The 13548-nt window shown below is 39.0% G+C and overlaps 1 protein-coding gene across 4 annotated transcripts in view; it reads left to right on the top strand.

The window, feature by feature from the left end:
• AVL9 (AVL9 cell migration associated) overlaps positions 1–13548 on the top strand; it is a 170654-nt gene that overhangs the window by 90330 nt on the left and 66776 nt on the right. For 3 of the 4 annotated variants that reach the window (XM_058183863.1, XM_058183867.1, XM_058183864.1), the window contains 3 exons: positions 8819–8859; positions 9061–9099; positions 12768–12837. In XM_058183863.1, the coding sequence (XP_058039846.1) occupies positions 8819–8859; positions 9061–9099; positions 12768–12837 (150 nt within the window). The remainder of the gene's footprint in view (positions 1–8818; positions 8860–9060; positions 9100–12767; positions 12838–13548) is intronic. The other variant, XM_058183866.1, reaches the window with a different exon arrangement.

Genomic DNA, 13548 nt, shown 5'->3' with positions numbered 1-13548 from the left:
ACTGCGGAGTAAACTGTATCTTCTTTTTCAAAATATTTTGCATAACCCACCAAATTTTTATCGAAAATGCTTTGATTTTTTTACAAGTCCACCATATATGATAATAAGTAGCATCATCACAATCACATCTCCAACATTTAGCTTGCAAATTCGGATACATATAGGTCAGTTTTTTAGGATCTAGATGCCATCTATAAAACATTTTGTAAAAATTTTCTCTTAAATTTTGTGCTTGTGTAAATTTAACATTTGTAACCCAAATTTTTTCCCACGTTTCCATCATTATAGGTTGCTGAATACTTTGTGCCCATTTTACCATACAATTCTTAACTAATTTCCTTTCTGACTCTATTTCTATCAACGCATTATACAACCTTTTAATATGCGATTGACTTTGATCTCTAATTTGTTTTACCAAATTTTCCTCATTTTGCATGATACCAATTTTCTGGTCTTCTCTCCATCTAGCTTGCAGCTGTCCATACTGAAACCAAGTATGAATTATCCTTTCTTCTTTCATTATATTTAAAGGTTTCAATTGTAATTTACCCTTTTCCATAAAAAGAAGCTCTTTGTAGGTATCCACCTCTTGTTTTTGTTCTATATTTATATTCTCTATCGCATGTCTGGGGATTGCCCATATAGGTATTTTATAATTTAACTTGTAGTGATACTTTTTCCAAACCCGCAACAAAGCACTTCTAAGTATATGGCTTTTAAAAACCTTATCCACTTTCTTATCATATATTTATTTATTTATTTATTTAATTAATTAATTTCTATACGGCCCTTCTCCCGAAGGACTCAGGGCGGTTTACAGTCAGAATAAAACAACATAGACAAAAATTAAAATAGTTTAAAAATCTGATTGTAATTTGGCCAAAATAAGTTAAAACTGTCATAAAACCCTAATAAAACCCCCACATTAAAATTACGTTAGGCCAGCCCCACACGATCGAACAAAAAGGTCTTAAGCTCGCGTTTGAAGGTCTGAGGTCAGGGAGTTGACGTAACCCCGAGGCAGCTCATTCCAAAGGGCAGGAGCTCCCACAGAGAAGGCCCTCCCCCTGTGGGCCGCCAGTCGACATTGTTTGACTGGTGGCACCCTGAGGAGGTCCTCCCTATGGGCGCGCACAGGTCGGTGGGAGGCTATTGGTGGCAGTAGGCGGTCCCGTAGATAACCCGGTATAATAAATAAGCATGCCATCCATATAACAAATCATAACCTTCTATGTTTAGTGTTCTTTCTTCTGTTAGGTTAAACCAATCACTGATTAGTGACAGGGCAGCTGCTTCATAATATAATTTTAGATTAGGCATTTTAAGACCCCCTCTTTCACATGTATCCTGTATTATTTTTAGCTTTAGTCTCGATCTTTTACCCATCCAGATAAAGCTGTTAATACCTTTCTGCCATTCCTGCAAATTTGCAACTTTTTTAAGTATTGGTATCATTTGGAACAGAAATAAAAACCTAGGCAAAACATTCATTTTTATTACTGCTATTCTTCCCAATAAAGATAATTGTAGTTTTTTCCAGTTCTCCATTTCCTTCTGCACTTTTTGCCATAACACTTCATAATTATTTTTATATAATTTCACATTTGAAGCTGAAATATATATTCCTAAATATTTAACCTTTTTTACTATTTCAAATCCCATTACTCTTTTTCTAATTCTTCTTTTTGATGTGTAGTCATATTTTTAGTTATTATCTTTGACAAAATGTATTATGCTTAACATATTGTAGGTTAGTTGCCACCTGGTCTTCCATCAACATATTAAACTGCCCTCGTAGTATATTTATTGTTTCTTTTACTTTTTTATCTCCTGGGCTAAGTATAAGTAATTGCTCTTTTCTTTTTTATTTCCTCCTCTAGTTCCATCCGCTTCTTCTGCTGTCTAATTCTATGTTTGTTATTCATATGTATTAAAATTCCCCTCATGTATGCCTATTCATAACAAAAAATTCTTTCATTTGTCTTTTACATTCTTTTACATTTTCTTCATTCACTAAATTTTCATTTAACCTCCAAGATCTCCTAGCTCCCTTATCCTGATCAAATTCCACCCATACCGGGCTATGATCAGTCAAAGTTCTTGAACATATCTTCGTCTTCTTCACCCTAGAAAGAAAATCGTTAGTAATTAGTATAAAATCAATCCTAGAAAAGGATTGATGTCTATCAGAAAAAAAAGTGAAATCTTTTTCTTCAGCATTCCGTTCTCGCCAAATGTCTCTCAGCTCCAAATCTTCCATCGTATCAAAAAAAGCTTCGGGCAATTTCGCACGACTTGAAATATTTTGAGATAAGCCTTTTTTATCTTTTCGAGTATCCAATACTCCATTCCAGTCACCCATTAATATAGACAATTTATAATCCCACTGTATTATTTGATTATGCAAAAGTTTAAAAAAAAATTCTTGCTGTTGGTTAGGTGCATATACTCCAAGTAAAAGTATTTTTTCCCTTCCATTAGAAGTTCAATTGAAATATATCTTCCTTGAACATCGGCCTCAATTAGCTTAGCTGTTAATTCTATCTTTAAATATATAACTATACCATTCTTCTTCTCTGGAGCCGATGCAACAAAGTGTTTACCTAATCTTGAATTTATCAAATTCCTGGTCCTATTAGACCTCTCAGCGGCTTTTGATACTATCGACCATGGTATCTTGCTGCGCCGGTTGGGGGGATTGGGAGTGGGAGGCACCGTGTATCGGTGGTTCTCCTCCTATCTCTCCGACCGGTCGCAGACGGTGTTGACAGGGGGGCAGAGGTCGACCGCGAGGTGCCTCACTTGTGGGGTGCCGCAGGGGTTGATTCTCTCGCCCCTTCTGTTCAACATCTATATGAAGCCATTGGGTGAGATCATCAGTGGCTTCGGGGTGAGATACCAGCTGTATGCTGATGACACCCAGCTGTACTTCTCCACCCCGGGCCACCTCAATGAAGTTGTTGAAGTGCTGTCCCGGTGTTTGGAAGCCGTACGGGTCTGGATGGGGAGAAACAGGCTCAAGCTTAATCCCTTCAAGACGGAGTGGCTGTGGATGCCGGCATCCCGATTCAGTCAGCTGCAGCCGCAGCTGACTGTTGGAGGCGAGTTATTGGCCCCAAAGGATAGGGTGCGCAACTTAGGTGTCCTCCTGGATGAACAGCTGTCGTTTGAGGATCACTTGACGGCCGTCTCCAGGAGGGCCTTCCACCAGGTTCACCTGGTTCGGCAGTTGCGCCCCTTCCTTGATCGGGATGCCTTGTGCACAGTCACTCATGCGCTCGTTACCTCTCGCTTGGATTATTGTAATGCTCTCTACATGGGGCTCCCCTTGAGGTGCACTCGGAGGCTTCAGTTAGTCCAGAATGCAGCTGCGCGGGTGATAGAGGGAGCTACGCGTAGCTCCCACGTAACACCGCTCCTGCGCAGACGGCACAGGCTACCTGTGGCCTTCCGAGTGCACTTTAAGGTTTTGGTTACGACCTTTAAAGCGCTCCATGGCTTAGGGCCTGGGTACTTACGGGACCGCCTGCTGTTACCGCATGCCTCCCACCGACCCGTACGCTCTCACAGAGAGGGACTTCTCAGGGTGCCGTCCGCCAAGCAATGTCGGCTGGCGGCCCCCAGGGGAAGGTCCTTCTCTGTGGGGGCTCCCACACTCTGGAACGAGCTTCCCCCGGGTTTACGCCAAATACCTGACATTCGGACCTTCCGTCGCGAACTGAAGACACATCTTTTCATTCGCGCGGGGCTGGCTTAAATTTTATCGATTTTAAATTTTTTATTAATAATTTTAAATGGGGTTTTAGTTTATTATATATTTTAAACTTTTTAGGCTAATTATAAAATAAGTTTTTTAATTTGCATTTTAAATTATACATTGTATTGCCTGTTTTATTTTTGCCTGTACACCGCCCTGAGTCCTTCGGGAGAAGGGCGGTATAAAAATCAAAATAATAAATAAATAATAAAATAAATAAAAAATATTTTTGATCTAATATTCTAATATGTGTTTCCTGCAAGCAAATTTTTGAATTGTTTCAAATAATGAAATATCTTCTTTCTCTTTTGTGGTGAATTTAAGCCATTAACAATCCAAGTTAAGAATCTATTTGCCATTCTTGGCACCTCGAAGCTTTTGGAGCATCAGCTGAGAATCTTCCTGGATCTTCCTCTTCGGCCTAGCCCCCACCACCACAGCTTCTGTTTGAGTAATGTCTTGAATTATCGCTTGAGATAATTGCATCTTTTCTTCTTGTTCTTTGCGCTTAATGGCTGCTCAAATCAATCTTTGCTCCTTTTCACCTTTTGTTTTTTCCTGTGGTTCTGGAGCTTGAGGAGTATCCGGAAGTTGCAATGAACCTACAGCCCCAGCTTGAACTTGTGCCTGCTCTCCTTCCTTCTCCTGCTCTCTTGCCGTCTCCACTTCTCTTCTCCTCATGGCCTCTGGCGATAGTAGACTTCCAGCCTTTAATACATTAGTGTAAAAATCTCTTGCTTTCCAAACTGTGTTGAGGCGATATCTTTCTCCTGCTATTAGTCCAGCTGGCACATCCCATCTAAACTGCATCTGTCGGTTTCTGAGTTCATCCACCAAAAAAGCAAACTCCTACCTATTTCTTAAAACTCCTACCTATTTCTTAAAATTTTTGGAGGAATTTCTTTCAGCACTAATACCTCTTGACCTGCTATTTGGATTTTATTCTTGTAAGATGCTTGTAAAATTTCATTTGTAATCCTCCTGGTTGTAAAATAAATCACAACATCTCTTGGCAACTGTCTCTGTCTAGCAACCCAGGAGTTAACGCGATAAATTTTATCAATTTGGATTACAAAATCTGCTGATTGCTCTCCAATCATCTGTGTAAAGGCCTCTGCAAAAATCTCTTTTAAGTTCTCTCGGTTGTTTTCTTTCAATACTCTCACTCTCAGGGCAAATTCCATCAATCTGTACTGTAACAAAACCACTTCATTGTCTGCCCTTTCTATCTTAATCTGATCCTCCTCCATCTTATTTTCCAACTTCAAATTAGATTGATTAATTTCCTCCACCCTTTCATCCAGCTGGATCATATTTTTTGCCAAACCTTGAAATACTACCACGATGTTGTGACCCAGGTTCCTGGACCCGGACTCCTGGACTCGGATGATTCAGAAAGTGAGGGAGAAGACCTGGCAAGCCTGTTTCTCTTGAGCCCTTTCCCTCCCTGGCACCCACTCAAAGGGAGAAGGAGGGGCCGGCAAGACCTGATTCCCTGGAGCCTTCTTCTGATTTGGCAACGCCCCAAGAACAGTTTTGGAGTGATGCAAGACTGCGCAGACGTGATTGGCGTGCGCAGCAGCGGAAGGGTTGGGGGAAAGCCAAGTCATAATTGTCATGCAGTGACATCTGCAGAGACTATAAATAGGAGGCGGGACTTCCTGGTTTTTTGTCTTGGACAAAGCAATGAATTGGCGCGGGCTAACTGTCTCAATGGAGGGAAGAATATATTCGTGAGTAATTCTGGCCTTATCTATAATTTCCTCGTTATCTCCAGAAACTTGGCAGGCCCGTGGGTAGATGTGGCCAGGACATATATCTATGTAAATAAAAGGAGAAAAGAAGGCCTCTGACTGACTATTTGCTGGGAGTATTGGGGGGAGGGAAACAGAACACACGATGTCTTCTCTTATTTCCTTATTCTGAGCCTCAACAACATCTTTAACTTCCGATATCTCTTCTGCAATTTCCTTAAATTTTTCTTCGATAACAGAAGTTTGCAACTCTAAATGACTTGCACTCTTGGAAACCCCAGGCTTTATTTGCTTAGATGCCATCTTACTTTAAATTTGTGGTTTATAACTAAAATATGCTAATTAATATAAACTCCCATCCCTCTTCTTGAACCTCAACTCCCCTTTTCCATAAAAAAAGAAGAAAAAGGAAAATATTAATACTAGTACAATTACCTTCTATTCATTTAAAAACTATTTAGTATTTTGTTATTTCAATCTTTACTATATATATATCTTTCAAAAATAATCTTTCAAATATGCTGATAATTCTACCTTCTCATCTAAGTCCATTAAATTTAAAGTCCAATCTTCTGTAATAAACAGTATCCCATCTTCCAATGTTGTAATATCAAAAATTATTCCTCAGGATACCTTATAATCCATATTTGTATATCCATCATACATAATAATAAACATCATCTTTCCTTATATAAATTTAACATTTACCTCATTCTTCCCCATATTCCCCATACCATAAATTTCTAAACAATTTACACCCCATTTATCATACAATCCATAACTTCTTTCTACTTTTTATATTCAGAAATATCGCTTATAATTTACCCTATCCCATGAAAAGAAAGTCTTTTCATTTGAAAATATTACTTCTTTACTCCTTGCTCTTTACGTTTAATAGTTACAATCATACTTTGATCCTTTCCTATGGCTTTCTGTGTTTCTTCTCCCAAATTTACAGCCCCAATTGTAGGTTGTATTTGCTTTGCTTCCTTTTCCCCTTTTTTAACCTTTTTTTCCATCTCTTTTAAGTTCTCTCGGTTGTTTTCTTTCAATACTCTCACTCTCAGGGCAAATTCCATCAATCTGTACTGTAACAAAACCACTTCATTATCTGCCCTTTCTATTTTAATCTGATCCTCCTCCATTTTATTTTCCAACTTCAAATTAGATTGATTAATTTCCTCCACCCTTTCGTCCAGCTGGATCATATTTTTTGCCAAACCTTGAAATACTACCACGATGTCTTCTCTTATTTCCTTATTCTGAGCCTCAACAACATCTTTAACTTCCGATATCTCTTCTGCAATTTCCTTAAATTTTTCTTCGATAACAGAAGTTTGCAACTCTAAATGACTTGCACTCTTGAAAACCTCAATGGCAAACTTCCAACCTTCAGTACTTTAGTATAAAAATCTCTTCTTTAAAAACTGTATTAAGACAATATTTCCCTCCCTTATAGTTTACTGTTAATCCAGCTGGTACATTTCATCTATACTGTATCTGGAGATTTCTAAGCTGATCCACCAAAAAAGCATATTCTTTTCTATTTCTTAACATTTTAGGAGAATTTTTTTTCAATACCAATACCACTTGTCCCAATATTTGAATTTTATTTTTATCAGAAATTTGTGAAATTTCATTCCTAATCTTCCTAGATGTAAAATAAATTACTACATCTCTTGGCAAATGTCTCTGCTTTGCAACCCATGAATTAACACCGTTAATTTTTTCAATTTGGATTTCAAAGTCCACTGGTTTCTGTCCAATCAGCTGTGCAAAAGCCTCTGCAAAAATCTCTTTTTAAGTCCTCTCATTTATTTTCTTTCAAACCTCTTACTCTCAATGCAGATTCCATAACTCTGTATTGCAATAAAACCCGCGCTTCTTCTGCTCTCTCCGCCTTGATCTGGAGCACCTCTATTTTATTTTTTAAGTCCAAATTAACTTGATTAATTTCTTCAACTCTATCATCCAACTGCTTTATATTCTCCGCCTTGGTCTGAAACTCCTCTATTTTGCTTTTTAAGTTTGAATTAACTTGAACCATCTCTTCCACTTTTTCATCCAATTGTTTTGTATATTCAATCAGAGTCTTAAATGCTGCCAGCACTTCTTCTCTTATCTCTTCATCCTCAGCTGCAACAAAGTCTTTAATTTTCAATATTTTCTCCTCAATTTCCTTAATTTTTTTATCTCGAACAGAAATTTGAGCCTTCAGAAATTCCTTCAGCTCCTCTTGTAATTTATGTAGTTGAACTAACAGCGCTCCAACTTCCTTGAAAACAGCAGGCTGTATTTGTACAGAAGCCATCTTACTTTAATTTTATAATTTGGAACAAAGTCAAAGTCTTTTCGTAAACACAGTATTTAAGTTAAATAAGTCAGTTGTATAATCCTTCCAGCTTTCACTTTATAGTTTCTTCGTATAAACGTAAAATCCAGCAAGTTTAAGCAAAGTTATAAACTGTAACAGTGTTAATAAACACCTCTTTGACTTTCACTTTCGCACCCATTATACTCAGATGCCATTTCCTTTGTTCTCAAACGGAGTCCACACACGGGGTTGAGGTCTGGTACTTACATCTACCTTGCCTCCTGACATTGCTCTGTCTGGTTAAGTCAAAAATCCATTTAAACTCAATATTGATCGCAGATGTGGTCGCGGCGTTTTGCTCTGCCAAAAAAGACAAAGGCGTCCTGGATCCGGAGCTTTTCGGGTTCCCAAGGGAGCTCTCCCCTTCAAGCCTCCAGGATCATTCCTGGTGCTTTTGGGGGAGCTCTACCTCCACCCGATCGCTCACCTTTCCCTCTTCACCCGGGGAAAAGGTTTCCAAGCCGCTAGACAGCTGATTTTCGCTGTCTTAGCAGCTATACGCAATCCAGGGCTGGCAGTCTAAAAAAGACCATCCTCAATGACCAGCGGAGCCACAGGAAGTCAAGTCCAATTAAGATTTAATGTTGTAGCAGAGGTGATCGTGGTGTTTTGTTCTGCTTGAAAGCAGAAACGTCCTGGATCTGGAGCCCTATCGGGTTTTCCAGGGAGCTCTCACCCTTCAAGCCCCCTAGAATTATTCCTGGGGCTTTCAGGGAGCTCTAACTTCACCCTACTGCTCACCTTTCCCTCTTCTCCTAAGGGAGAGGTTTCCCAGCCGTCAGACAGCTGATTTATGCTGTCTGAACGGCTCTTAACACGATCACGGGGCTGGTGGACTAAAAGTTCGTCTTCAACACCTACGGTGCCACCGGAAGTCCTCAAGTGTTAGTTGCTTTTATTGAAATGTGCTATTTTCCTCTCCATTGTTTTTAGGCCTGTCCCCACGAGATCTTGTTCTTCAATTTAGACACAAGGTATGGTATAAAACTGAAATGTGCATAATTATTTCCACTTCTTTGAATCTTAAAAGAAAACTACATGTAGTTACAGATATAAGTAAACAAAAGAAAAGGGTCTATATTGCACATTGACATGACACTTGTATACTTTAAGCATAGAGTCAATATATTGCTGGACTACTAATGTTTAAGATCTGTCTTTTTTATGTTTTAAAGGTTTTAATTCTTTTTAAGTTGATTCTTCTAGAAAAGAAGGTAAGATTATTCCCATATTTTCTAAAAGGCAAAATATATGACTTCACTAACATTATTTCATTAATACCTTATGGAGCTGAATTATTCCATTACGCAGTTAGCCAGGATGGAGAGATGCTTATTATGTTTTTTGCTGTAGATGTAATAATGTTTCCATCAATGTTATTTGTTACTTTGCTAATGAAATTAAGTCTCTTGCTTCCTCTCTCTAAATCAGGGGTCGGCAACCTTAAACACTCAAAGAGCTACTTGGCCTGTTTCCTACAGGAAAAAAACACACTGGGAGCCACAAAACCTGGGTGGGCGTGGCCAACTCAATGTCACTCACTCCCAACCAGTCACATGATCAGATAGCCATGCCTACCCAACCACAAAAGTATTCTCTATGCCTCTTTCTCCTCCCTATCTCCCCCTCTCTCCCCTCTCTGTATCTCTATCTCTGTGTCTCTCCCTCTCCCCCCATGTATCACTGTGTGTCTCCCTATGTCTCTCTCTCTCTGTATGTGTGTGTGTGTCTCTCTCCCCTCCCTTTGGGTGACCATTCTCCCCCCCTCCTCTTGTAACTGGCCAGCTGTGGCTGAGCTGGGAGTGTTTCCAGGCACAGGGAGACTCCAACGTGAAATGGCAGGAAGAGAAGGCTGCCTTACGTGCAAATGTGGCGTGAAGGCAGGTACAGGGCAGCTTCACTCCTGCACTCTCCAGAGAACCTCTTCCCACTCCTCCTCTCAGGATGACTGGGACAGCTGTGGCTGAGTCAGGAGTGTGTGCACGCTCGGAGATACTCTCCTGGCAAGCGCCAAAGCTCAGAAAAGGCACGGGAGGGACGGGCAGCGGCTTGCTTACGGAGGGTCTCTTTGTGCATGTGCACGCTCTTAGCTCAGCCACAGCCAGCCAGGGGGTTACGAGAGGAGGGGAGGAGTAAAATGCAGGAGTGAAGCTGCCCTGTACCTACCTTCACGCCACATTTATGTGTAAGGCACCCTTCACTTCCTGCCACTTCAGGCTGGAGTCCAAAAAAGAAATAAGAGGTATGGGGTGAACCAGTGATGGGACAGGAAGCTGCAGCAGAGGGCCCAAACAGCCACTTGTGGCTCTGGAGCCACGGGTTGCCGACCCCTGCTCTGAACAGATATATAGATGTCCGCTAGTGATAAGCAGCCTGATTTACATTACATTAAACAGATTTTTAAACTACCTAACTCTGGATTATGAGTGGCATAGCACATACAAAAGAATGAAATGAAAAACCTTCATAGACTACCCTGGACAGAATAGTAACCATACTTTCTTCCCCACTTGCAGAAGCAAAAACAGTCAAAAAGACACCAACCCAAAACATAGAGAAGGAGCCATGATTATAGTAGTATTTTAAATGTTGGTATGGCAAAGGTCTTTCAAATGCTTAGCCTACAACATGTATCCTCTGTTGGCTTTGAATATTGATCAAGAGAATGTAATCCATAACAGGCCTTATTTTACATAAAAATCTACAGAAGCCTTTGATCAGAAAATGTAAAATATATTCATTATAGAGAATAAAAGAAATAAAACGCTATAGTTGAATCTAGAAAAGTGTTTCCAAATAGAAGTTTTAATAATCAAAGTAACTGCTTATCTTCCAGACATATACTCCAACAATTGGTTGTCTAAAGCTCTCCACTAGATTTTTATGTCAATCGCTGCATAATGGTCCATAATGCTACAGCATAATGCAGCTAAGGAAAGACAATGCATTGAATAGTTAGTACAGAGCTCCCCAACTCCAGACCGTGACCTACAATTGGGCCATGGCTTATTTCAAACTGGGCCATGGAAGCAATGAGCAAGCACACATGTGCAAAGTGCAAGTGGACCTTTGTGTATGAGTGCAAGTACTCTCCGCTCATATGCAAAGCTCTATTCATGCGAGTGGAGAATGTGTATGCCTGCCACTCGCATCAAGGGAGCTGTGCGTGCACGTATGTGCCAAAATAAAAAGGTTGGGGACTACTGAGTTAGAACATTTGTGCAAATAATGACACAAGAAGCTGATTATGTTTTAAAAGATACATTATGCCCTCTATCCATAGCTTCAATCTTCAGTGGGATAGGATAATGCCCACAGTTATTCCCAGGTCTTGCTTAATTTGTCAAAGAAATGGAATAAACATTATCATGTCACAAACAAGGACCTAACATCTTACACAATATTTTATCAACTGTCACATGACTTTGAGCCATAAGGTCTGGATTCATAAATTTTCAAGAAGTAATAATACAGATTGCAACTTATTTTGTTTGTGGTTATTATTGTACAGGAGGCATATTAAAACAGATATATTAAAAATGGCTGAAATACAGGTAAATAGATACTACTGATCATCATCAATCATCATCAACCAATCTTTATTATGGTCACAGACCAGCAAATAAAAGAAATAAAATGATAATAGTAAAAAATAAAAGACAGAATAATATATTGCGATTGGTAGTGGATTAACAATGGGCAGTTAAAGTTTGCCTATTTTTACATACAGCATAACAGAATTTGGCCACATTCAGAAAAACTACTCCGTATGGATTTGATAACAATAATTGCACATAAAAGAGATCAGTATTTCCCAGATACTTTATTGGGTAAGGTGTAATAAATTTAGTGCATCCGTCCTTATAGAAAATGCAATATAGCAGGACATGAACTATAGTTTCAGTGGCCCCTTGTCTACAGGGGGACAGTCTCACCTCATATGGTATTTTTTTTATATTGGCCCTCTAAACTGCTGTGGGAAATGCATTGCAGCATGCTAAGGTCAATGCCCTTAGGATGTTTGAGACAGTTATTTGATATGAATTTCAATGTGAAGAAAAGCAAAGTTTTACATATAGGCAGGAAAAATCAAAGTTATTAGCATAGATTAGGTGAGATCTAGCTCAAAAACTATAAGAGGGACCTTGGAGTCCTAGTGGATGATCACTGAATATGATCCAGTAGTGTGCAGCCTCCGCCAAAAAAGCTAATACAATCCTGGCTGTATAACCAGAGGCACAGAATCAAGATCACACGAAGTATTAGTACCATTTTATAAAACCCTACTAAGACCACACCCGGAATACTGGAACCAATTTTGGTCACCATAATACAAAAAAGATGTTGAGTCTTTGAAAAACGTTCAGAGAAGAGCAACTAAGATGATCAAAGGCCTGGAGACTAAAACATATGAAGAATAGTTCTGGAATTTGGGTTTGGCTAGTCTAAACAAAAGAAGAATTAAGAGTGACATGACAGCGGTATTCCAGTATTTGAGGAGGTCAAATTATTCTCAGAAACATCAGAGGGCAAGACAAGAAACAATAGTTGGAAACTAATCAAAGAGAGAAGCAACCTGGAATTAAGAAGAAACTTCCTAACAGTGTGGACAATTAACTAATGGAACAGCTTGCCTCCAGAAATTGTCTTCACTGGATGTTTTTAAGAAAAGTCTAGACAGTCACTTATCTGAAATGGTATAGGTTCTCCTGCTTGAGCTGGGAGTTGGATTAGAAACCTCCAAGTCCCTTCCAGATCATTCATTCTATTCTATATAAATATCTTGCTGCTTTAAAGGGCGGAGATTGACTGTTTCAGTTATACTCTGGTTTCTTTTCAGATCGTATACTACTGAGCTACTTTTTTCCCTGCTTCCTTTCAGGTTCTGTTTTATATCTCTCCAGTTAATCGGCTAGTGGGAGCATTAATGACTGTCTTATCACTATTTCCTGGTTAGTATGTATGTGCATGTGTGTATTCCTTATCAAAATGCTCCTTGAATCCATAGCCATTCTTAATTTAAGAATTTAATTTATTTACTTGAAATCCATTCTGAATTTTAAATGGCCTCTCTCCCCCCCCAAAAGAAAGAATAGGCAAGAAAGATAAATGTAGACAAAAACCATGTGTAATGTCCATCTTCCCCATCTTGTAAATTTAAATTGCCAACTACATAGAAATCAGTCCTAAAGACTCTTTGGCATATGAATTTATATGCACATAAACCTCTAAGAAGATATAGTCCCCAAAGACTTAAGACTACTTCAAAAAAGCATTAATATTAATTCAGCTAGTAACTATTGATAAAAAATATTGCCTGTAAAACAAGGTATCATATTGTATTTAATTTATCTACAATAATTATACAACCAACTATTCTCACATGAGTCATTGTCACACACAAAATACACAAGTACATTCACCAATATTCCCTTCCTTTCTTCTAATAGAATTAGCCAAAAAAAGGTACAGAAAATATGCAAGTTGCATGAGGAAGAGAAGAAAGGGACAGTTGAGGTAGTTGGAAATGATGCAAGGAGAAAATACAATTGCGGGGGGGGGGGGGGAGTAAAAAAAATGTGTTTCAGAATTACAAAAAGTGCTAAAAGTTCAAGAAACAAGTAATCGTACCAACTCATGCTTAATTTTCAGGTTAGTTTTCA

Source organism: Ahaetulla prasina, chromosome 4, assembly GCF_028640845.1.
Source record: "Ahaetulla prasina isolate Xishuangbanna chromosome 4, ASM2864084v1, whole genome shotgun sequence".
Taxonomy (NCBI): Eukaryota; Metazoa; Chordata; class Lepidosauria; order Squamata; family Colubridae; genus Ahaetulla; species Ahaetulla prasina.
Note: the sequence above shows the minus strand (reverse complement) of the source record. Positions and strands in the feature narration are given on the sequence as shown.